The following is a 26,195-nucleotide window of genomic DNA, read 5'->3' on the forward strand; positions in this document are numbered from 1 at the left end:
AAAAATGAAGGGAATGCAGTTTCATCTCTATTCTTCATCATTTTATCCCTTTACCTGTCAGAGGCAATGGAACAGGACCAGGAACAAAACTGAGATTAGACAGTGGAAGTCTTATGGGAGTACCATTCACAACAGTCCATTATTTGGCTTTTCTTTCACAAAGACCAGGCCCTATATTTTTCTGCATTAGCAGGAACAATCAATCATCAGTGTACAGGTGAGACCCCTTCCCTTGTTTAAAAATACATCTGGTAGGAGTTGAAAAGCAGGTTAAATTTGCTATGTTTCCTAACCCTGTCCCAATGCATTTCATTTCTATGAAATCAAAAGTAACTTTGAATTAAAGATGGGGCACTATTAACTGTCTTTCATTCCTGTCTTCTGACCAAAGGAAAAGAGCAAAATGTATCACGTTTATTTCATTTTGACATATTCCCTCCCTTTTCAGATAGTAATATTTTTGTATTACCCGTAAAGAGACATTCCCTCCTTGGCTGGTGGGTTTCGTTAGCAAATATTTGGGTACTACTGTCGGGACTGGGCTAACCATTATGCCAAGTATTGTACAGAGCAGGCTTCAGCTACCATAGTTTAGTTTTCTGGCTCACCCCAATGTGAAATGTATTAAGGTCGTTTATTAGGTTTCTGCACTGGGCTTTTAGAAATCATCTCCAGAAACTCCCAGGATGGCTGTGTTCTTCAGGATAAAAACCCAATCTTGAAAGACTTAAACCTTGTAAAGTTGACCTAAATAGTGAAATTTGTGAACATTGTTTCTTGGGGAAGGAAACAAGACCTTCTATCTCCCAAGCAAAGCCAGAAAAGTTCAACAGAGCCTTTGTAACTTATTAATCCTGATATATGTGGTCCAATTCAACTGATGTCTCATGGGAAAAACTACAAAATGGGAAAATAAATTTTCTGCTTGTATATGCTGTTGATATAATTTTGGTTACTGAAAATAAACAAGATTGAAGAAGAAGAAGAAGAAGAGTTTGGATTTGATATCCTGCCTTTCACTCCCTTTAAGGAGTCTCAAAGCGGCTAACATTCTCCTTTCCCTTCCTCCCCCACAACAAACATTCTGTGAGGTGAGTGGGGCTGAGAGACTTCAGAGAAGTGTGACTGGCCCAAGGTCACCCAGCAGCTGCATGTGGAGGAGCGGAGACACGAACCCGGTTCCCCAGATTACGAGACTACCGCTCTTAACCACTACACCACACTGGCTCTCAAAAGTTGTACAAAAGTTGTTGAATGTTTAAATAAGAAAAAATTGAGAATTTACATGCTAAATTGAAATTGATTAATTCAAACAAGGCACATTGAGAAGGGGACTGTAAGAAAAAGACTGGGGCCTAAATTGAATAGTAGAGTGCCTGGTATCTGATGGGCAATCTCATCCTTTATTTCCACACTGTGGCTCCAGACCAAATCATCTGTCAGGAGAGCTATGGCCTGGCCAGGACGCAGGCCTGGCTAGGACACAGGCCAACTGGTAGCTTGACCAGCATAAGAAACAGAATTTAGCCTGAAGTACTGCAAGGAAGTCAACTGACAAGGCAGAATGGGATTAGAAGAGGTTGCTTAGGAGAGGCATGGAAGTTTGGGTTCCCACTTGCATTGTGGGGCACTATCACACAATATGAATCTGCAAAGGATCTTCATGTTTTTGCTTGGGCCTGATGATTCTTACAGGTAACACTTTTTTAAAAGCATAATACCCCTAAATATCTGGGCAAATTATCAGGGCAAATAATTAAAAACTCTCCTCCACAGTTAAGGGAAAGCTAAAGGCCCTAGCTCAGCAGTAGAATATCTGCCTTGCATGCAGAAGGTCCCAGGTTCAATCCCTGGTGTCTCCAGGCAAGGCTTGGAGAGATTCCTGTCTGAGACCCTGGAGAGCCACTGCCAGTTATTGGTAGACAGTAATGAGCTTAATGGACCAATGGTCTTGACTTCCTATGTTCCAGTGTAATACAAGGCTGGCTTGCAATGCTGCCATTCTCTCTTTGCAAGCAGTCAGAGAAAATTCAGCCAGGAAAATCAAGCAGAGACATGGCCTCCTTGCATCTGTGCCCATCTTATACCACCAGGCTGATCCTGGTGGAGAACTCGGTGGAAACAGATGCTCTGCCCCTGCCCATTTGTTTTGTGCCTCCCTGCTTCAGTGCTTCAGGAAACAGAAACATCTGTACGACGGGGAGAAGCAGCAATGAAAAATAAAGGCTGAGAATGCAAAAGGAGTGTGTGCAGGGCGGCGGCTGCTTCTAATTTTTAGAAGACAAGACAGAAGAGTCAATCATTTCTGAGGCTGAGCAATTTTCAAAATCTTGTTTTTTACTATTGCACTAAAAAAAAATGAAACAGGAAGTGGAAACCTATAGAAACAAAGAAAAAAACCCCAAATTGTTCCACAGAGAAGATGGTGCTAATATGTGTGTCCAGGCACACATTGTTCCGCTAAAAAAAAGGGCAGACATTAAACTAACCAGAAGGCGGATTAACAGCAAAAATTAGAAAGGTGGTGCATATATTTTGCACTTTTGCACTTTGTGAGGCTTCATTTGAAATTGGCAATGCTTTCCGCATCTGTGGATAATGTCTCCTTTTCTGCCTGGCAACAGAGTCCCCATGCTTGTTTCAGAGTCCTCATGTTTATCTCCGTCTAAGCCTCCTTGTGCTGAAGGTTGCCAGCTTCAGACACAGAGCAGGCTTTTGAGCCTTTAATATTTGTGCAGTGGCGGTGGCAGGAATTAACCAAAGAAGCAGGATCGCTCATTGCAGTGCTGTGGTAGCAAGAAATGCTATCCTCAGGATCAAATACTTCTGCTGAATACTCTCCATAGCCTCTTCCCAAGGAGAATGCCACCCAAAAGGGAAAGCAGATCTTACACAACACTATGGGATCAGAAAAACCATGGCTTGTTTTGCAGATTCGCTCCTTATTGTGCTTCCCATGGGATTTCTGGAAGTCTGTGTGGAGTGTTTCAAAAAGCTGCGACCCTCTGTTTATATATAAAGTTGCAGTGTTTGTTGGTGTAGAGCTGCTTCGTGCTAGCTTGTTCCACTGGTCATTGGATGCTCCCAAAGGACAGGACATTGCACACCCAGTATTCGTACAAGGTTGCCAAGAATTGAGAATGTAGCCCTCATCAAAGTCGCAAAGTCATTTTGAGGGTGGGGAGAAAGTACCTTTTAAAAAAGGGGAGCCCTTCCCTTTCGACCTCTCACCCTCTCAGCACTCTCTGCATATATCCAGGGACCAGCTTGTTCATATCTGCCGGGGTAGATGACAAGAAGAAGGTTCACTGATGGAAATCACCACATCCTGAGGCTGGGACTCCTGGTGATTGTGCGTCCCCCGAATCTCGCCCATCTCATTCACATTATTGCTGATGCAGTTCACGTCGCTCTTGTTGTTGTTGTCATCAGCGTTGGGACCAAACATCCAGTCTGCAATCAGAACAACAAAATGTAGGAGTAAGTGCTGGCAATGAAAATGGGAAGGGGAGCGAGAGGCTGGTATGGTTGATGTGTAGGAGGAGCAGCTTATTCAGGGTTTGCTTTCTATTTAGCAATCTACCTGAAAAAGGGTATTTATGTGGGGAACCTTAAGCTTGGGGGCTGAATGTGGCCCTGCAGGCCTTTCTATCTGGCCCTTGGAATCCCCCCTAGGCCACACCCCCTCTCCTCAGACCATGTCTTTAACTGGCTCTGTTCCAAGTGCTTTTTGCCTGGTTGTAATCAGTCCTTGAACTCTAATAATGCCTCTTGATTGTCTGGATGGAGGACTTACTTTCTCTCTCTCTCTCTCTCTCTCTCTCTGGTGTTTCTAACTATATTCTCTCAACAACCTCCCTTCTAGGTAGGTTAGGCTAAGAGCGTGATTGGCCTAAAAGTCTCCAATGAAGCTTCATGATGGAACAGGGAATTGGGTGAGTATGTCTGGTTCAACTGTGGCATTTTATACCAGATTGGATATCTATATGTCCTGAAGCTGTTTCACATAGCTAATTGCTTCCTGGGTATTCTAATGTCACACAGTTTCTTGTATTAGTTCTTCTGCATCTGTATCCAATGAAGTAGGATAAGTTTATTGTGGTGCTGCTGGTGTTGCTTTCTGGGTCACAGCCACCGTCAACAGCCTTCCAGTCATGATTTTGGTATTGCTATTATTATTTTAAGAAACACGTAGGGAAGGATAAATTTCCATCCATCAAAGAGGTGTCTTTTAATAATTTTCCTGAGGACAGGGAACTTGAACAAAATAGATATGCTGAGAAATGGAAGAAATTAGTAGGTATACTTTTTAAATGAAAAGAAAGACACTTTACTAACCTAGCACTGAATTGTTTGGTCCCCAAATGTTCACTTTCTCATGGTTGTCTCAGGGCTCCTGTTTCCTTTCTACATGGAGACCATCATCACACAGTGTTTGCCTCATAAAAATAAGCAACCGTTTTGCAATCTCTAATGCAGTTCATGGAATACAAGATACACATAGTTTTAACAGAAGATGTTGCCAACTTCTTCTGTTGGGAGTGCATTTCAGACCACAAAGCAGTGTGGTCATAGTCAGCAGCTGTAAATATTCAGATGCAGCGAGGGAGTTTTGTATCACTAGTGACTGTAGCAACAGTACTAGATATTGCAACAGATACAGCTGGTGTTACATTGCAGCTGTAAGGGAGGGTGTTCACACACAAAAATGCCTCTGAGTACCACTTGTGGTGGCGTAGCACCCACGATGGTCTTACTACTCTGCACTAAGTGGAGTTCTTATAACTCCCCGCTTTCATTACTGAGGGAAAGTGTTTGTACAAAAATAGCCCCACTAGTGTTCCGTGGTCTCTGGTGACATGGCACTTGGTTTCAAATATGTAGGTCTAAGACAAGTCTACTCTGGAGATAATTACCTGTCTGGGCTCACACACCCCCCCACTCACTTTCCTAGGGGACTTACAGCTACTGTAATCTCCCCAAGCAAGAATGTATTGGAATCTCTTCCCTAATTAAACATCCCTGGGGATTTTGAATCCCCAGATCCCTAAGCATCTCCCATCACTCAGCTTTTATTCAGCCCGTCAGCCCTTCTTGGCTGTCTGAGAAAGAGAAAATCTACTCTTCATCTTCCCGAGGAAAGACTGCGGAATGCAAATGAAAGCGAACTGTTAATTCCCAGGGGAAATAAAACCAAATTAGGTCTGTCAGAAGAGACTTGCCACTTGAAGTGTTCCTTGCTGGGAAGTAGCCTAATATTTAGCAGTGCTGGAATGCAACCTATGTGTTTGCTGGAAGTCACAAAGGGATCATGCGGCTGCACTAAGGTCCTGCTTGTGGGCTCTCCCTGGGCATCTGATTGGCCACAGTGAGAACAGGATGCTGGACTAGATAGAGTTTCTTATGTCCTTAAAGCATTGTGACCAGTGGATTTGTGCCCACTGACACCACAAACAGAAAGGAATGATGCTGCAGACATGGAACTATGGTGTTTGTTTTCTATATAACTTGCTTGGTGCCCATTGGTCAGGAGTGACTCAGCCAGAGAGGCTGAGAAGGCAATGGGGTGCTAAAATTTGGAATTGAAAAATTGAAAAGGGTAGACCAGCAGCCAACAGCACAGTAAGGCTGCGCTGCTCACTTGACCTCCATCCAGCTGAGTCACTGCAGCATACCAAGATGTAGAGGGGGAAGGAGCACTGGTGGAGCCAAACCGCTGAGCCCCTCCCTTTCTCTTGCAGCAGCAACTCAGCCAGATGGAGGCTGGTGAGCAATTTAGCCCCACCATGCTATCCACTGCTGGAGTAGGCAATTAGGAAGGGAAGGACATTAACAGTCAAAATGAGAAAAGAGTATCCTGGTCCTGATCATTCACAAAATGACTTGTGATGCTGCTCACCATATAATAACGTTAACCTGCTACAGCAAATCCAATGAAGAATCTTGTGGTACCTTAAAGACTGACAGACTTATGGCATAAGCTTTCATGGACTAAGCTCTGCCACATCAGATGCAGAGTTTTAACTTTGGAGGAGGGAGCAGAAATCTGAAGACTGCCAACTCTAATACAGGTTATTTGTGCACACTAAAAAATATCTTTTGAAAAAGCATCTCCAGAATCTCCCCCAAAGGCAAAATAGAGGCAATGATTTACCAAGAAGAAGTACCAAAAAAGAAAGACTGTTGAGTAAACAGGAACAAAGATAACATATGTATTACTGATATAAAGCTTTAGCTTATCTGTTTTCTTCCATATATACTTAGCCAGAACTTAAGCCAAACCTCCAGGTTCTCCACTAGGGAGATGGCCGTTTTGGTGGTGGTGCCTCAGTCACAGAATGCCTTCCTTGATGATACTTTGTATTTTTTTTTATTTAAGCAATTTCTATATCACTTAGCTACAATAGTTACTAAGTAATATACAATAGAGAGCAATACCTTAATCTCTCCAGGCCTTTTAGTACCATGTTTAGTTCTTGAGACAGATTATTTTAGGGATGTGGCTTTTAGAATAGTTTTATGTTGAATAGGCTGGTTTTTATGTGGGTATTGTAGTGAAGGTAAGTGTTCTAACTTGGTTGATACTGTCTGAAGTTTGGGCAAATTGCCCAGAGGATGTTGTTAATGGCCAATCAATCTCAAAAATACATATATGAAAGGGAAGTGACTGTCGCAGAATAGCAAGTGGCAAACAACCTACTGAGAAAGACAAAACCCATGGAAGAGATGAGAAAATGGTTAAGGATCTCGGTTCAGTTTGCATTTTAATGCGAACCTACTTAATTTTTTTTATAAGATATTTATTAAGGTTTTTTGAAATATTACAGCGAACCGACTTAATTTGCACTTCCTGAAATAATGCATGAACCAAAACACAGCCATCCTTCAAAATCCATAAATCTCAAGATTTTATTATGCTGTTCTTCAGCTGACAAATGTGTACAAAAAACAGTGTCATATTAAAGGATGGTGTGCATAAAAAGACATATCTCAGTGAAAATAATATACAAAAAAAGCATTATATTAGGGGAGAATTGCTTGAAAGTGGGTGTATATTAGGTGAAATTGCATACAGCAATGTGCACCAAAATACTGACAAATTTTCATGAGAACTTTTTTAAAAAAAAGAAACAAACAAATAGTAAACAGATATGGACATGAGGAGAACTGAACTTAAGACTAGGGAAGTGAGAAATGGAGAGAAACTGAAAATGTTAAATTTGCTGACCCCTAAAAAAAGCAGCTGAATTATTGTCAGGATGTAGACAGACGAGATGGAGAGAGCTCTGGAGTGAGCATGGCAGTTCCCATTAAGGAAACGGTCTCCAGCCAGTGCCCTGAAGTGCCAATGCCAAAAGCAGGAATATTTCAGTCTGCTCATTGAAGATAAGGCACCAATTTAGAAAAGGCTCCCGAGAGGCAGAAATGTAGACTTGGTAATAGATTCTAAGTGACAAGATGCAGAATGTCTCTCAGCCACAAAGGCAGGCATATTAAGGATTCCATATCTATGCACTCTGATTGAAAACACACACACACAAACCAAACAGTTCTCTCTGTAAAAAAAGTTGCTTTTCTCTTTGTAGTTTGCATTTCACTCTAGATGTAATTCAGTGACACTTCACTCTGGGAGACCCTGTTAGCAAACTGTACCATATCGTGCAGCTGATCTAGGTTCCACAAAAAAGGATCCCACTATAAATGGAAAAATTACACACACACACACACACACACACACACACACACACAACATAGCAATAATGAAATAGTAATGACAGAGATTAATGATATATGGCTTATTATTGTTTATATTTTGAATTAGATATATATGGGGGCACCATTTTTAAAAAACTGTTTAGGGACTCTAAAGGTCTCAATCCAGCCCTGCTTATATGCAACCATCCTCGCACATCCTCCCACACTAAATCTTTCTTGCAGAGGCTGTATTCGCTAGGAAGATGCCTACTTAATTTCTGAAGTGAATATGGAGAAGAATGCAACATTAATCATATGCTCTAATGGTCCCTATATACCAGGGACCGTTTCTATTTTTCAAAAGGGTCTCAGGGTTCGTCCTTACATTCGCTTGCACCATGCCTAGAACACATGGGTCTGGGTGGTTTTCCCCTTGCCCCACTCCTTTCCAAGGGAAAACCTGCTCTTTAGCGATAGATTGGAACAAATGGCAATCTGGGGAAATCCCAAATTGCTGTTTGATATGATTGAGTACTAAAGAGCAGTTTTGCCCAGGAAAAGCAGCAGGAAAAGCCCTCAGGTAAACCACTCTGCCAGATGTCCCCCCCCCCCAATTTTGGCGATACTTTATTAAAATGTTGTTAGTGTAAAATGCTATGCATTCAGCCTCCTTCCCTAGAATCCCCGGAAGTTAAATATCACACATGTTTTATCTAGTGCAAATGCATGTATATACATGGCATGAACACCAAGGCTACATGCAGGGCACAGCATGTGTACAAGAGAGGGAGGGAGGGAGAGAGGGAGAGAGAGAGAGAGGGAGAGAGAGAGAGAGAGAGAGAGAGAGAGAGAGAGAGAGATAGGGGGTGGTATGGCAGTTTTATATTCAGTGCTCATTAAAACACAATCACAAAGCTGTATGGTTCCAATTGTCTGTGTATAAGTATAGCAGAGTCAGGGCACCTCAGCAGTTATGAAAATAGAAGACTGTGGCTGATAAGCAAAATCTCAGCTAATGAAGTAGAGCTGAGATTATTAGCATGTGGCTACAAACAATGAAGCCTGTCTGTTTTAGAAAGACACATATTCTAACTAGATCATTTAATAGATATCACTTCCATTAATGCATTGGGTAGAGGTAGGGCTGTCAAGATTTATTTTGGCAAAAGCTTCTATGCTTTTACCAGATATCATGTAGAAATTTAGCAGGTAAAGTCCCCCACACCGCCGAGCATGGAGATGAAATTATGACAAAATTTTTACCCACTACATCTCAGCCCACAATAAGAGAAAAGGTGTCTGTGTGGAGGGTGGTGGTGGTTAGAAACAGACTGGCAACATGATTCCCCACCATAGGAGCCTACTCCTAGGGGCTGAGCTCCCTTCGCTCCTCCCCAATAAAATATTAGAGGGGGCCATGCCCGCCAAGTTGATGGACATTGCCATGATGTGTGTGAGCCACGTCTTGTGATTGATGGGGCAGGGCTTACCTGGGCCCCCCAAATATATTATTCAAGTTGGCACCCCTGTTTCCCACTGCATCCGACTCATATCTCCCAAACTGAATAAAGGACGCTTTCCTTCTAAACAAGATTTTATTATTTTCACTCTCTGTCCTATCAATGAACACTGGCAATTGTATTTTTTCCTCTGTTTTCAGAAGACCTTTCAATTCAACAACTGAAATCCTCTGGGGAGTCTGGTTTAGCTCTGCCTTCCAAACAATTGGTTTATTGTAGCAAAAGTCTTGCCCTTTGAAGTGGAGTGTTGTGGAGACTCTGCATATTTACTCAAAGATAAATCCCACTTAGTTTGGCTTACTCCCAGGAAAGGGTGGGGAAAATGGCAGCCTTAGGGTAGAGGTCATAGTTCAGTGAAATAATGCTCTCTGTGTTATATGGGTTCAATCATTGACACCTCTAGTTGGTTTTTTTTAAGATGTAAGGGTGTACACACAGTAACTTGCTTGTAGCACAAAAATGTAATTTTTCCTCAGTCTGGAATAATTCATGCTCATCCTCAACATGCTGCTTTCAGTCTAGATGGATTCTAGATCCTGCTGTCAGCAAGAGTAATTCTGGTTATGCGATACACGTTTGAATGTCCTCCCCTTGATTTGGTTATCCATACAATTTCTTTCCTGCGTGCCCCAAGAGAAGGAAGAAGGAAGTAGAGATTGCAGTATGACTTACACAACGTCATTGGGCAGGCTTAGAGATATACACTCCATTGCTGAGTCCGCCTTCATTTGTTTTCAGCTGTTTTCAAATGGACACACTCCAGAGTAATGGAGAATCACTGCGCAATGAGCTTTTACTTTTGGAATGAAACCAGTTTCTCAAGAAAAGCTTAAAAAAATAAATATATTGAAGTAACTCTAGGTAGTGGGTATGGACTATGCTTTTTTTTATTTATTTAAAGTAACCAGTTGCCATTTATTCTAAAATAAAATGTTTTGTGCATCCTTAGCAGCATGACAAGGGAAGATCTCTGCCTGATGTTCAGGAGAACTGCTGCCAGGTCACAAATGCAGTTTTAAGTTGATGGCCCAATCACTGATTGTATTCAAATACTGACTTGCAAAGAGAGCATCTGCTGCAGCAGGGATGGGGAACTAGACCCCGTCAGCCCCAGCCAGAATGGCCAGTGCTGCAGGGTGCTGGGAGCTGTAGTTCAACAACACCTGGAGGACCACAGTTTCTGCTGCAGGGAAGGACGATCACCTGTTGCATGTTAATGCCAAGGTTTCGGCTCAAAAAGTCTTTAGGATGATGCCGTTCTCAGCCATCCCTGAGTGCTGTCCACCCTGCTTCTTCCTACTCTGCCCCACCAAATCTGTGAAATGGCCCAACTGCCGTTGCCAGCCCTGCATCCTTTGCAACGGCCGTGGCTGTTGCTCCTTCGGCAGTGAAGTTGAGGCTGAATCCCTGTGCAGGCGTATTGATCTTATGAGCCACTGTGTCAGTGTAGCAGCTCATAGGATTAGCCTGCTAAAACGGATTAGTTACTCTTTATCACTCCTCCAAACATCCTCTCTTACGCACAGTCCAACTGGGGAAAGGGTGGGTTCCCCCCACTGTTTCAATTCCGGCCAATGAGCGGAGTGGTGATTCTAATCAGTGTTTGTAATTATAGTATAGATGGAATTGAGGTGTGTGTGGGGGATTGAAAGGGTGGCTGCTGCTAGTTCTTTGGGATTAATTAATCTAGGGTCGAAGAGTGTTATCCTGAGAATGAATAAGCCCTGAAATATAATGCCAATTGAAGTAACTCCCATCTGCGGCTGCTCTCAGCTGACCTCGTTCAGCTCACTGCTCAAGATTAAAAGCTTCTCATGTCTGGAAGAACTCCAGGAAATGGGCATGGGGGGGGCAACTGTGAGCCTGTTGGACCCAGTGCACTTAAAAAGAGATCACTATGGCATTTGGTCAATCTTTTAAACAAGATATCGACACTTCTTCCTGACTTTTCCGTAAGACTCTTTTAGCATTGGCCGCATCTTAAGCATGAAGGATAAGGGAAAGCCCTGGTGAACTCAGGTGGTGGGACAGGAAATCACAGGAAATATACTGGAATTGCACTGTACAAATGCAGTTTATTGTACATAAAGCTGGTGGCACCCTGGGCTCCTTTCAGAGGAAAGATGGGAAATAAATTTTTAAAAATAATATGTATGCCACTGTTTCTAACCCTGATTGGACAAAACTAACAAGGTAGGGTGTCTGGAAAAACCCCAAAACAACCATGCAGTTGTGCTCTGTTTACTGATACTGAGCATTTTTAGTGCTCCCCTGTCATGTTTTCAAACCTTTTTCTAGTCATGAGGGCTAGATACTTTCTGGCTCTGGGTGCAATCTTAAATCCACTAAAATTGCCAGCAAAAATACTCTGCCAGTTAGACATTTTCTTACTGGCTAATCTATGCCTCCTTCCCTGCAGCAGTCTGCAGTAGAACCTCTTGGCTTTAGACTGTTCTGACCTGTTATATCTCCCTGTTTCTTGCTTCCAAAAGGAACAGGAAGTGATGTGGGAGGATGAGTGTTATCATAATGAGATTGCAGATACTATTAAGGTTCATTGACGTCAGTGGCCAAATGTCATTGGGAGCAGGTGGGTTATACCGTGATGGGAGATAATTCATGACCTGAGAAGGCACAAAGATAGGCCCCTAGGTGTGTAATAAAGACATTGGACTAGGTTTAATTCAAAAGTTCTTAATATGGAAACTTGCATAAGGATTTTCCAGAATCAGAGGGACCAGAATGTTAGTGGAGATCATGTAATTCTGTGCAGCTGCCCAAACTACCTTTATGGGGTGAAGATAACACAGTGCTAGTTTTTCAGTAAGGCTCTTCCTTCCTACAGTTGAATAAAATTGACCTAGACACCCGGCGACTATTTGCAAAGCCCTTGTGCTACTCTGGCATAAGACGCACATCATACAATGTATACTTTTTATTTTAAATGGAGGAGGATTTTCACATGCTGAAGACAAGTCAACAGAACTGAACATTCTTTGTATGTTCAGTGTATGTACATTTTAATGCAAAACATTAAAATGTTTCACAGATTCCAGCTGTTTTGGGACTACAACTCCCATCATCCCTAGCTAACAGGACCAGTGGTCAGGGATGATGGGAATTGTAGTCCCAAAACAGCTGGAGGGCCAAGTTTGGCCATGCCTGCATTAAGGCAATTACCTTCCCAGTGGGAAGGTAAACGGCGTTTCCGTGTGCTGCTCTGGTTCACCAGAAGTGACTTAGTCATGCTGGCCACATGACCCGGAAGCTGTACACCGGCTCCCTCGGCCAGTAAAGCGAGATGAGCACCGCAACCCCAGAGTCGTCCCTTTACCTTTACCTTTAACTAAACAGGAGGCTATGATTTAGAAGGTAAGAGAGTTTTATGAGTGAAGAAAGTAATGGCAGACTATCTCCAGTGTAAGAAAGTGTCTTGGTATCTTCTAAGCAACACGAAGATAACACAGACAGAGGCATAGGACCACAAATGTAAATTTAGTCTCTTGCTCAAGCAATGTCTGCAGGGTGACCCAGCCATATTTATTTGGATAGCCGTGAAGTCCAAGCTGGCCTGACCATGATGGCCACTGAAATATCTTTTTCATCAAATTTGGAGAGCAATTATGGGGGTGATATTTTTGAACTGACCTTGTCTAAAATACAACACTCATTGTCTAAGCCTCCTGCAACAGCAAGGAGCTCAAATATGCTGATAACAACATTTTGCACATTGTTCCTGGAGGAAATGCATTAGGCCTGTGTGGAGAACGAGGTTGCAGAATAGGTTGAAGCCAGCCCTAGGTAAACCCCATTAGAGGGTTGCTGACAATGTAGCAGGACCACAACTCAGTGTTGCTGGATCAGAAGCCAAAAAGTCCCTACAGAGAATAAGACAATTTCCCAGTCACTTGTCTCAACAAATAAAATGCCACATGTTCAAAACTGGTTGAAGTCTTGAAATTCAGATTTAAAATTTGTATCTGAAGCCATGTGAACACCCCTGGGGTCTTGCCAGTTTCCATGCTAGAAACATATAGTGGATTGGAGATCACAACAACACCATGTCTGATTTCATTGGATTTGAATTTGCACAACATCTGCAGGAAGACAGCGAATGGTCGACCACAGAAGGATGTGAATTGCTATTACTGTGGTTGCCAAGGACAGAAGCATATTCCTCTGCATTCCCAAATGTTTCCATAGCACTTTGGATCAAGAGATTTCAATTTTGCTTGCAAAAAAGAGCTAGCACAGAAGCTCCGGCAATTGCCTTGTAAGCCTTGCAGACTGTGGGCACGCCTTGCAAACTGAAATTCAGTCTGATTTCGGTATAAACAGTGCACTACAGCAGACCAGGGAGAAATTATATAACGGAAGCCTTTTCTAATTCCAAAGTAAATAACAGGATGGCTTATTTCTTCACAGGCTAATCTGCAAGATGGTTTCCGTGGGGATTATTTTGGGACCTTCTAGATTTAATATGTCATCCACAGGGAGAGGTAATTAGGATGTTGCTAGCTTATACTTAAGGAGATGCTGTTAGGATTTTTCTCTATGAGCAAGGAGAGCAAAGGTACCCTTAAGACTTGTTAGCATCCAAGGCCTTATATCCAGGCACAGGGCTGAGGTCTTTGTTAGGGAGATCAGAGAAAGCTCTTCCTTTGGGGAAGCTTAGGTTTCCAGACAAAGCATATATCAGGCAACTGTCCTCGTCTATTTCTACAAATTTAGTGCGGAGGTTATACAACACCACTGTCAAGTGGTTGTTATCGTGCATATGCTGCTGCAGCTTCACATAACTTTTCTTTCCCCCTCCCAAGTCTTGATTTTTGTTGAAAGCCAATTTGTTGCGCTGTTGCTATTTTTCACAATGTACCCACTTTCTGTGCAGTGACTAATGAAGGTGCACTTTTATTTTGCAATGGCCGTATACTGGCATCTATCCAAACATTGAAGAGATAGGTGCAGAAATGCAGAGGTCTGAAAGTGACCTTAGATGTTGTAATAGTAATAAGTGTTAACTGCCCTCTCCTGCTATGGTAACCTTTGGTGGCTATTGCTTTTGAGTTTATGCCGTGCTTTGCCTTTGTTACAAACCAATAATATTTTAACTGAGCAATAGTTGACAACAGCCAGCAGAAGCAGGATTCAACAGTTATGAATCCTATGGGTTTTATCCATGCTGCAATTTTGCCTGTTCCAGTATAAAGGAGTCAAAAACCACTGCATCTGTAAAAAGAAAATTGTATAACCCTCCTATGCAATTAAGAATGTTATAAGATCAGCTGGGTGAACTCAAAGGGTCCATTTAGTCAAGCAGCCTGCTTTCTGCAGCAAGCAACCAAATCCACAATTGAGATCCAGCTCACCATCATAGACTTCTCCCTCTATTGCTCCCCACCAGCTGGTATTTTGTGGCCTCTTGAGGTGTTCACAGATTACCGTACATTCAAGCAGTGTAAAATCTGTACTTGTGTACACAATAGTAGAGCTGATTACTCATGCAGTTATTCACATGCAACATTCACATGCAACATGGTCTGTGTTCACAACAGTTGAGCTATACAAATCAACAAGCTGTCAATTCTTTCACATAAACACCTCTACAGGTATAGTGTTTGTGCCTCTGTTTAGTTGTAATGAGTGAACAAACCTACAGTCATGATAGATGAAGGCCCCAGGAGGATAAAAAACAGCAGGGGAGTTCAAAATAAATAAGCATGGTAAGGTTGAGCAGATAAAATTATCCACTTTCAAAACATTAGGAGTCATCCAGTGAAACTGGTTCTAAACAGAGAAAATAACATTCTTCTTCATTTAATGCACAATCAACCTGTGAAATTAATTGCTACAAGCTTCGATTGCTTTTTTAAGAAAGAAAACATGCATAGTTGGTCTATCAGCCCCAATGGTCAGCATCTGTAACAAAATGAAGAAGAGGGAATCATACCCTATTTTTGAGGTTCCCAGAAGCAGCTGTCCAGTGGCCTTGGGAGGGAGCATGCTGAGCAATGAGCTTTTGTAGTGGCACACTTGGGAGTGCCACTTCATGACTGTCCACACAGCTACACACCCACACCATGTGTCCAAGGAGGCTGCTATGCTGACTGACTGACCGACTGACACACACACACACACACACACACACACACACACACCAGTACATGCCATACTACCTGATTTTTAGGATCAATACACCCTCTGCTGAAACTGCCAATGCTGCCTCTAAATGCCTTGATGCTTCTTCTGCAAACCTTTCTGTGTGCTTAAAGCTTAATAAATTCACAAATACGAGAGGTCATGGCTGAAGCCTGTCTCAGAGTTATATCCAGGCCTTGATCCCATGTATGTAGGTGCTGATAGTGGTTCCTCAAGGGCAAGAGGGAAAACAGTCTTCAGATGCTCAAACTGACACTTTCAGTGAGCTGAGCTCTAACATCAGGAGAAAACCTCCACTTTTTTCACCTGGTGAGCTTTGCCTCAAATTAAGTCTGGGATATACATTTGGAAAAAACTAAGGTACAGATCATATTACTGACTGAGGGAAGGCCAAAGCAAGCCATAAAAAGGTAACAATTATAATTATTTAGTTAGTTAGTTTCTATACCGCCCTATACCCGAAGGTCTCAGCATGGTTCACATAAAGGATCACATACATAAAATCAAAATACAAACAACCAATAAACCCCCCCAGCTTGCAATCCTTTTCCCTTTTATGAGTCCTTTCTTGGATGACTCAAAACTGATGGCAGCTGCCCCTTATGCTCTTGAAGAGCACATTTTAAAAATCAGCTGTGACAGCTCATGCGGGAAATGTCCTCCTGAGGAGCAAGGCCAGGAGTCCTGTAATTGTTTAACAAATGACTTTATCAAAGTGGCAGGTAAGGAAATAATCCACATCTTTTTGCAGGTACTGTCACAACCAGGCTTGCCAGGAAAATTTCCTGACGTGTCCTGGTTTCCAGGTGTAAAAATGGCATTGGGGGGAATTTTGCCGAATCTGCAAAATGCCAGGGGGAAGAAAGCTCAACAACTTTGTGGGTGTCAGGATTTTTACTCTACAAAAAGTGGCCTTGCTGGAACTTTGAAAGAGGTGGGGACAGGCATTAACTTTGAATATTGAATCTGAAGAATGTGACTTCACCTAACTTCAAGGCTTCAACCCTACTGAAAATCCTGGAAAGTTCAGATTTGGGACTTTTCCTTGTTCTAATGCAGGGGTCGGCAACCTAAGGCCCATGAGCCGGATGCGGCCCAATCGCCTTCTCAATCCAGCCCACGGGTGGTCTGGGAATCAGTGTGTTTTTACATGAGTAGAATGTGTCCTTTTATTTAAAATGCATCTCTGGGTTATTTGTGGGCCATAGGAATTCGTTAATTTTTTCCCTTTCAAAATATAGTCCGGCACACCACATGGTCTGAGGGACGGTGGCCCAGCCCACAGCTGAAAAAGGTAGCTGACCCCTGTTCTAATGAGTGAGTCCAGTGTGAGAGGCAAGGAGGAGGACAGGCTTCCTGTACATTTCACAGAGTTTTATTCTGATCTGCTGATTTTTTTTTTTTTTTAAAACCAAGTTAGTCTTGGCCATTAATTTCAATGGATCTACTCTGAGTAGGACTAGCATTGGATACAACCCGCAGCTGTGCAGAAGCAGAGTTGCTTTTCCAGCTTGTCATGCAGGGATGATCTAAGCCAATGTGACATGTTTGGTCAGCCATTCAATAGATACACTGATTTATTAGTAGCAATTATTAATTTATATTTATTAAATTTGTATTCCATTTTTCCTCCAAGGAGTTCAATATTGTGTACATGGTTCTCCAACTCCACATCTTATCCCCACAATAGATGAGACTGTGACTGGCTCAAGGTCACCCAATGAGCTTTAGGATTGAGTGGGGATTTGAATCTTGGTCTCCCAGGTCCTAGGGGAGGCACCATTTGCAATTTCCATAGTGCCACTGATATAGTGTCACTCTGGATCACTGTAGAAAATTTAAATGGTGGTGTCATTGGGCTATTTGCTCCCACTGCTGTCACCAGGTAAGCTCACTGAGCAGGGCTTCTCAATGACGTGTGCTTTACCAAGGTTCTTCTCAAATCCACACAGGAAAGGGTGTGAGAAAACAAAGGCCCAGGGTGATAATCAAACTGGTTAAGAAAAGGAAGCTCATCTGATCAAAGAGAAGTCATCCAAGTTCTTTGAAATGTAGGGGAATTTTCTCAGGAATGACCACTCCCCGCTTAAAATGGGGGGCGCCCTTTGCGTGGCCCTGGATCTGGAGCGGCCCCATCAGCATAGGCTTGGCTTTGCCTTCCCTCAGGTGGGATACCTGGAGGTCCCCGCCTACCTCAGTCAGTTGTCCAATCCCACCTGGGGGAAGCGTTGCCAAGGAGACCAGGCCAGGTAGGGGGAGTGATTACCTGCCCACACAATAGAGGGAGGATCTTACCTGGGAATCCTCACTTGGCTCCAGAGCTTCTCCCACCCTACCCACCCTCAGTTAATGTCTTCCTTTGCAGGTTAACTTTTCTTCATAGGTTTTGCAGGTTAACTTTTCTTCACAGGTATGCGGGCGCTGCTACGATAAGGTCGCTGTTAAAGGGCCGGAAAGGAATTTCCCTGCATTGGCAGGTTTCGCCTTTCCCGTAGCAAAACGTCACAACTTTGGCGGTATCAGGCCTTGGGCGGAATCCTTTAGTCCATCTTCTTCTTTGCGGCGGCGATACCAGGGTTCCCCATTAAAGGGGTTTCTGAAGGGAGGCTTTGACCGTACGCCGAAAGGTCGTCATTGCTCTCCCCTGCGGCGGCGGCGTAACGGGGGCGGCTATCTCTGCTTGAACATATGTTCTCCAGAGCTGGCCCATCCCCCCCCCCACACTGGATAACCCTGAAGCTCCCTAGGTCCCTGGCCCAGCTTAATTGGCAGCCATTCACAAAACTATCCAGCCACTTCTAGTCTCACACTGGAAATATGTATAAATTGACATTGCAAAAAAAATCCAGCATTGCCGCTAGTTTTATCTATTGTTGTTGTTTAGTCATTTAGTCGTGTCCAACTCTTCGTGACCCCATGGACCAGAGCACACCAGGCACTTCTGTCTTCCACTGCCTCCCGCAGTTTGGTCAAACTCATGCTGGTAGCTTCGTGAACACTATCCAGCCATCTCGTCCTCTGTTGTCCCCTTCTCCTTGTGCCCTCCATCTTTCCCAACATCAGGGTCTTTTCCAGGGAGTCTTCTCATGAGGTGGCCAAAGTATTGGAGCCTCAGCTTCACGATCTGTCCTTCCAGTGAGCACTCAGGGCTGATTTCGTTAAGAATGGAGAGGTTTGATCTTCTTGCAGTCCATGGGACTCTCAAGAGTCTCCTCCAGCACCATAATTCAAAAGCATCAGTTGTATCTATTACGCACATATAAATAATATTCAGATATGCTAAATGGAGAAACAAAATGGCTCTGTTACCTCCTTGGCTCATGGTTCACTTCAAGAATGGTCCACAGTGTTGAATTGCACTCCCACTCTGTTGTTGATATTTTAAGGGAAATTGCAGTATCAATGGCAGTGTAAAATAAAACCATACATGGTTAGAATGTTTGGGAGAGCAGGGTTCGAAACTTCGCTAAGCCACGAAGTTCACTGGGTGACCTTGGGCCAGTCACCATCTTTTAGTCTAACCTACCTCACAGGCTTGTTGTGAAGATGAAATAGGGAGGAGGAGAACCATGTACACCAGCTTGGAAGATAAAAGCGGTATATAAATGTAATAACTAAAACAAACAAATAAATAAAAGTGGCTAGAGATGTGTTATAGCATTCTTCCTCTTTCATAAATCCAGATTAGAATGACTGAAAATTCATTCATACCCCATTTAAATCAGTTATCAGTTGCTTTCAGAAGTTCTAAATACAGTCCTAATTTCACTCACTTAAAGAAAATGTTTCTTATGCAAAAGAGAAGCCTAAAACATGGTGTTTGGAGATAAGGCAGAAAAAGAACAATCCAGCAAGGAGGCCAATGAGAAACTGGATTTATTATTGCTATTAGGAGGGGTTGTTCGTTTAGTTATACATTTCTTACGAAACATGGCCAAGTTTTTGAGCATTTGTAGCTGGATATAAACCAAATGCCATGTCTATACTGGCTGTTGGATGAAGAAGACAGGGGCAGTGTTTACAGGTTAAATTAGTTTTTCAGTAATGGTTCTCCTGCTTTGCTTTACAAATTCTTTGTGCTTCATTCAGCTGGACAGAATTTCCTGCTTATGGTTCTGCTTTCTCTTTTGTATGCAGTCATATTCCCTAGATCAGCTGTATTGTTATCCAAATTCACTGTTGCAAGACAAACTTTTGTTTTCAGTCTGCAGGTGCAAATGCATTCTGAAAGCTCTGTCATCTGTGGAAGGTAGGAAACCATGCTGTGATGAACTCCCTACCGCTTTAGGATTTCTCAAAGTATGGGAACAACATTGCCTGAATTTCTTCAGCATAACATAAATATTTTGAATATTTTCAATCAAGGTTCATTCAAAAATAAGGCAAATCGCTTTCATATTTCCCCCATGGAATTTATGGATAATCCAAACAAGCTTCTGAAAGAAGGGCTCAGAGCAACAGACTGTCAACATATCAACAGTTCAGACCATGTGTGAATTCTCTACCTGGGTGTAGGGTAGGGTTGTTCAGGTTAGTGTTCCTGCATAGATCACTGCTCCTGCCAGCACTGCATTTCACCAATTATGCTTGCTTCAAGAAGTTTGTGAACATTCTGGGAGGTCAGATTTAGTCAGAGCAACCATACTTCATGTGGTTCATACCTAGAACATTGTACCATGATCTCTAATGGACCATCCTTGATGGCTGTTCAGAGTTTGTATGTGTATGTTCCATCCTGCCTTCCTCCAGACAAGGATGGGTGACAGAGGCAGGCAATAATGGTATGGGAAGTCACCCCACCACATGACTCCTTATCAATGTTACTGGAGAGTAACATATAGGCTGCAATACTAAATACAGTAAATACACAACTAGGAAGCAGGCCCCATTATACACAAAGGGATTGATGGATTAGTAGGCACAAATAGGATGGTAATGATAATGTAATTGCCTCATGCCAGTGCCTAGAAGCCAAAGCTATTCAGAGCCCTAGTCCAGATCCATTTTACAACAAACAATCCCTAGAGCAGAGATGGGGAATCTGTGGCTCTCCAGATGTTGAATTCCAATCCCCTGGCTATTGGTCACACTGATGGGTGATGGAGCCCAATAACACCTGGAGGGCCACAATGCCCTCCACTCTGCTCTAGAGCAGGCATAGGCAAACTCTGGACCTCCAGATGTTTGGGACTACAATTCCCATCATCTCCAGCTAACAGGACCAGTGGTCAAGGATGATGGGAATTGTAGTCCCAAACATCTGGAGGGCCGGAGTTCGCCTATGCCTGCTCTAGAGCTTTAGCCAGAATTAATCTGTGAGGGACAGGTTCCTCAAATCTAGCAAACAGTTGGGCTTCAGAGTTTGCTGGCAACTCTAGGCACCTTCTGGTGTGTTTTTGAAATGAGCTGAGCAAAATGTCCTGATGCTTTTTAATGAGAGGTGTCCTTTTATTTGCCCACCTCACAGGGCATATTATCCTATTCGGCATTCATTTTTTAAAATGAATCCAATCTCACTCTGCTCACTCCCTGTTGGCAAAATAAAAAAAATGCAACTTTTTCAACCTTCATCCCTTTCCATAAGTCAGAGACACATTATAAAAGGTTTTATATCCCCTCAAAAGTGACTTTTCTCAAGGCTACGATGTCACTTGGACTCCCTTTGAATTTTCAATCTGAATAAATTGAGTAACCTTGAAAATGGAAAGAAGCGGGTTCACCTCATTTGTTGAGAGATGTTCACTGTAAAGAGCAAAGCAGTATGTTTTAACATTATCTAAGAACCTGTGCATGCAGGTATATTACCTGCCATCTGACTGAAATACACTTATTTAGCAAAGTCTATAAACTCACAATGTATTTATTTATGCCTTAATCCAAAACAAAAAGCCAGACACGTTGTAGCCTTCTAGATATTGGTGCATGCTTTAGCAACACAATTTAGAAACAGCATTAGGTGCAAAGCTCAAATTCTAAGAGGGCCTTTGTGATGCAGAAGGTCTCAGGTTCAATCCTTAGCATATCCACTTAAAAGGATTTCAGGTAATACACTTGGAAAAGACCCCAGCCTGATACTGTCGAGAACTCCTGCCAGTCACAACAGACAATGTTGCATTTGCTCAGAGTTGGGGAATCTGCAGCCATTCGGATGGTGTTGGATTCCAACTCCCATTAGCCTCAGGAAGCATGGACAGTGGTGGGATTCAACAGTATCTGAATGGCCACAGGATCCCCACCGCTGGGTTAGATGGGTGAATAGTCTGACTCTGATAAGGCAGCTTCATATGCTCATATACGGTAGGTATCAATTGGCTAAAAGGCGGGGGCGGGGTGTTTGGGCTGGCACTTGTAGGTCCTCTACCTTCCATCTCATAATCAGTACACTGATTAAATGGGAATTAATTCTAGGGAAAGGCTGCATGACTGAAAACGACCCAACTATGGCAACTGTGTGAAAAGAATTCAGATCGAACTGAGAGTTGCTTCCCACTTCCCTTTCACCTTCTGTCTGATCCCAGAAGTCATTTTATGCAAACTCATTCAAATGAAGATCCCTCTTGGGAGGAAGGGAAAATGATGACTCACCTGACAATGTTAACAAACATCATCTCCCTCTCCCTCCTTGGAGAATTCAGTAATTTGGAGCATATAAATACGAGTAATGCATGTGCTGCCTGCTAAGGAGATGTAAGCCGGAGCGTGTGCTTCACTTTAGCAGACTTGAGGTGCCCCTGAAACTCATTTCCATTTTCTATTTGCATGAGGTGAAAGCAGGTACAAATTTTTGTTCTGATCATAAATAAAAGATTGTGAGTTCCAAAACTCACTCTTTAGCAGAGCTATTATTTCTGACAAGATGAAGGATGTTTCTGTGAGCCCAGTGAAATGAATCAGATTTGGAGAACAGTTGCCATCTCCCAGCAATGAGGGAGTACCTGGTAAGACCTAGAAAAATGACATGAAGCAAGAGCACTCTCTCCCTCTCCCTCTCTCTCACTCACACACACACACACACACACACACACACTCTTTGATTTTTCCTGTTGTGGATTACACCTAATAATACGGATGAATGTCATTAAAATTAAGCATGTTCTGAAGCCTTTTGCCAGAGTTACATCAATAATTATGATAATCACCATCAACATAGCATAGCTTATTTGGAAATAATCTGAATTCCCATTTAATTAATAAGGAAAGTGCATAGAGATCTTGGCACCTGATCAAGGTCACACAATGTCAGCAGGTCCCCTTGGAATCCTGTCAGGTAAGATCCCCTTGCATTGCTCCCAGTCTAGTGCATGCTTGTGTTTTTGCAGAATTAGAGTCTTACACTACAAGCCTTGCAGATGTCCATCTTTGTTTGCACAGTGAATATTATGCCCATCTGATTCTGAAAACAATGTGTTTTTTTTAAAAAAAATGTGTACACATATATGTACATGTTAATCCTTCATAATAAAATGAGACATGACTGTAACACGCTTTATACAATTTGACCTACAACTTATCTATACTTACTTGGAAGTAGGCACTGCTGAACTCAATGGAAATTACTTGATTCATCCTGCTCATTTCTTCCTCTTTACTGATTTAGCAGATTTATATCTGTCCAACAATCCATACATACTGTAGATGTTAACTAGTCAAGGCTTAAAATGTTCAGAATAAGACAACTGAGGAACTAATGTAGTTTAAATGTGACAGGACTGAGCAAGATTATTGAAAGCTCTTTTAAAACGTATTATAAATACTGCAATCCTATACACACTTCCCTGGGAGTAAATCCCACTAAAAAGAGGGGGACGTATTTCTAAGTAAGCATGCTTAGGACTACACTGCACAGTAGATGTTTTGCAACCTTTGAAAACAGAATCTTGATATTTTGATTCCCCTAACTCCAGCACATATGGCAGTAATGTTTCATGTTAATACTCCTTTCTGGAATATTAATTGTAAACAAACAAGCGCGCGCGCACATACACACTCTTACTGATATGAGTGGCTATATGAATAGCTACCATGCATTATATTACCCCATAAGTCAATTAATCAGCATCTAGGAAAGCAAGAAACCCAGTTAAAGATTGTAGTCCTATATTTTACAATGGATCAAAGAAACAAGGTCCCTGCTCCAGAGGATTTGCTGTCTAAAATATTATTCTGATGGTGAAACCTGATTAGGCTTTGGAATTCTGTGTTGACCAGAAGTTGTGTGTCAGCTCAATCACAAATTATGAAGGATTCCCTTTGATTCTACAAATGCTCCAAATGTGGCAGTTCAAAGTTTGAACATTACTATAGTACCTGGTCTTCATTTGCATAATCCAGACCTGTCTGCTGCACCATTAAAAAGGTTAAGGCTCTTTCAGCTAGATGGCAAGCCAGGGATAAAAATTCTGTAGCAAAAGCAGGAAAAATAATAATGGAAACCATTCTGGGATGAACGGAGCATGCTACATGGGAGTGCATGGTGAGATATAAAAACAATGCAAAGATTTAAATGATCTACCTTTGAATAAAGGGAGCATTAATTGTTTCTAACATTATGGATCATTATTACTTAGCCACATTACTTTGCTGTAGTAGTTTTATTTAACAAGGCAGTACATATTAGATCCAAATCCAAACAGAGCAGAATAAAAAACTTGAATCAACACCACCCTGTTCTGAATTAGAGTCTTTTCTGGTGTTTTCTCATGTAACACCTAAAGTACCTTTGAGCATCTTTCATGGTGCCAGCACACATTTAGTTAAGAAAAGAAAAGAGTAATTTCGAAACTGTACGTTATAAGTGTTTTAAGGTTGTTAGCACATCAGGGCAGGGACCTGCCCATATTTTTAAGTCACTTTGTTAAATACTATGTACGTCAATGGCACAACGTAAAACAACAACAAACAACTCAAATGAATGCTTAGGTTATAATTCTACACACACTTATTTGGGAGTAAGTCTAACTGAATCCAATTGAGCTTCTTTATGAGTAGACAGGTATTGTTAGGCTGCAATTCTAACTTCCTGATATTAGTGGGGTGGTGGGTAGGACGACATATATGAACTTATCCTCCACCAGCAGAGAGGAGCATCACTGGCGGTAGTGGTGTGAGCTCTGCCACTCTCTAGAACCCAGTTAGGATTATTCTGCCCATCAACACTGGAATTACTGATATGTGGTGGTGGGGGAGGGGAGAGAGTAGAAACCAATTCCAGCATTCAATCTGAAAATGGACATTGTCACCAATGCTACACACGGTATATAAAAACGTGTTCCTCCAACACTCACCTATCAAATCATGGACAAGATCCTTGATGAGATGCCCAACAATGGCATACGCCACAGCCACCACCACAAGTGCTGCCATAAGAAGGTAGAGCACAGCTTTGGGCAAAGGGATTGCATCCCGAGGAAGAGGTTTGTACTCCTTGTAAAGCTGGTCATTGTCTGAATATGAGTATTGGAAAAGGTGGTCCAGGCCAGTGGTAAAGTTACTGGAATTCATGGACTGGCTGTTGGACAAATAGCTGCCTTGATCAGGATCCTGCAGAACACTCACAACAGAGCTGGTGGTGGCTTCCACTTGCTGTACCAAGTTGAGAGTCTTGTTGACACTGGGGAGGATCTGGGAGAGAAATGTGCTCCAATCTTTTATTGCACTGATGTTGCAAATGATCATAATGGCAAAGGAGGAAAATGGATTTTCACAAACCCAGGAGCAGCTCAATGCACTTTCCCCCCCTATATGTAAACCATCCCTACAGGTAAAAAAACAGAAATCAGCCTGTCCAAGAGCGACTTGCCATTCAAACTTCACATGATTGTCTATGTGGATCCAATGGCGTCACATTATCCTTAAAGCGTAAAAGGTATAAATCCAAATTCTAAAACAAGGAATAGTTCCTGGAAGAGAAGCAGATTTGCCCTTTCCACTTGTCATTGATATTTTCCAGACAACTCTTCCTGATGCTAAATGGGAAAAGATAAAGTGATACAAGCTGGCTGCTGGCTTCACTCATCTGGACAGAAAATATGGAGACCTCAGGATACACCTACAAGAGAAAGGAAACACAAGCACAAATAAACAGAGCTGTGTTAAATGAGGCTTATTTTTCAGTTGCTTACTGTTTGTTTAGCAGCCTCAATGTGTCAGGGGCTGTACTAAACAGCGACCTTCCGAGGACTGAGCTGGTCACACTCATTTCTGCAAGACGGAGAAGAGTCTGCACGCACCACTGCCCAAACTAAAGGACAAAGCGCACTGGTTTGGGTCATCATCGCCAGCATCTAACACAGATAAGCCAGGAAGGCTTTCAATAACTTTTTGAAACCCGAGAATCTCCCGCTCCCCAACCTTTCCTTCATAGGTCAGCGGGACGAAACATTAACAAACCTAAGGCAGGGTCGACTCGAAGGACGCCTCGTTGCCACACACAGGGAATCTCTCCTGAGGTTTGCTTGGAGAGGGAGGAAAAAGAGAAAAAGAAACAACCGACTGCCTCGATTGACTGTCCTCAACTGCCAGACGCCCACAGATTGACCTATGTAGTGGTGCTGTCTAGAGAGAGAGTCTGGACCGTCTGTTTCTCCCCACCTGTAGTTTTTTCCCCTCTCTCTCTGCCTCTCACGCCAAGCGGCTCTCGTCCGCGGAGGAGCTGGCCGAGGTGCTGAACGCTTCCCTCCGAGATTAATAGAGCCGCCGAGGGAGCTCTGAGGATGTCGAAAGACTTAAACCCCGCCGTTATACTTAAATCGGGGGAGGGGAAGATAAAAATGAGACAGTGACATATGATCATCTCTCTCTCTCTCTCTCTCTCTCTCTCTC

At 42.6% G+C, this 26,195-nt stretch overlaps 1 protein-coding gene and 1 long non-coding RNA gene across 3 annotated transcripts; one reads left to right on the forward strand and one right to left on the reverse strand.

The window, feature by feature from the left end:
* Positions 1-1,242: 1,242 nt before the first annotated feature.
* Positions 1,243-26,195, reverse strand: LOC308479223 (uncharacterized protein). Of its 2 annotated transcripts, XM_081009673.1 has the most exons (3): positions 25,764-26,195; positions 24,659-25,422; positions 1,243-3,453 (listed from the first exon to the last, which is right to left on the reverse strand). In XM_081009673.1, exons 2-3 carry the CDS (start codon positions 25,047-25,049, stop codon positions 3,272-3,274), a joined length of 573 nt encoding a protein of 190 aa, XP_080865799.1. In that variant the 5' UTR covers positions 25,050-25,422; positions 25,764-26,195; the 3' UTR covers positions 1,243-3,271. The 2 variants fall into 2 exon arrangements, with proteins under 2 accessions (XP_080865799.1, XP_080865800.1); XM_081009674.1 differs by lacking the exon at positions 25,764-26,195 and having other exon boundaries at positions 24,659-25,465.
* On the forward strand, positions 3,372-9,803 carry LOC308479224. Its single transcript, XR_013987560.1, has 3 exons — positions 3,372-3,480; positions 3,866-3,935; positions 9,738-9,803. It is a non-coding gene; the product is annotated as an uncharacterized lncRNA (long non-coding RNA).

This window comes from Podarcis pityusensis (genome assembly GCF_964106645.2).
Source record: "Podarcis pityusensis genome assembly, chromosome: 6".
Taxonomy (NCBI): Eukaryota; Metazoa; Chordata; class Lepidosauria; order Squamata; family Lacertidae; genus Podarcis; species Podarcis pityusensis.

Excerpts from the sequence above, each read along its gene's own strand:
- LOC308479223 (XM_081009673.1), bottom strand. The coding sequence starts at position 25,049 with ATGATCATTTGCAACATCAGTGCAATAAAAGATTGGAGCACATTTCTC. Across the intron at positions 3,454-24,658 it reads TCTTGTCCATGATTTGATAG|ACTGGATGTTTGGTCCCAAC; the intron begins GTGAGTGTTGGA and ends TTCTGATTGCAG.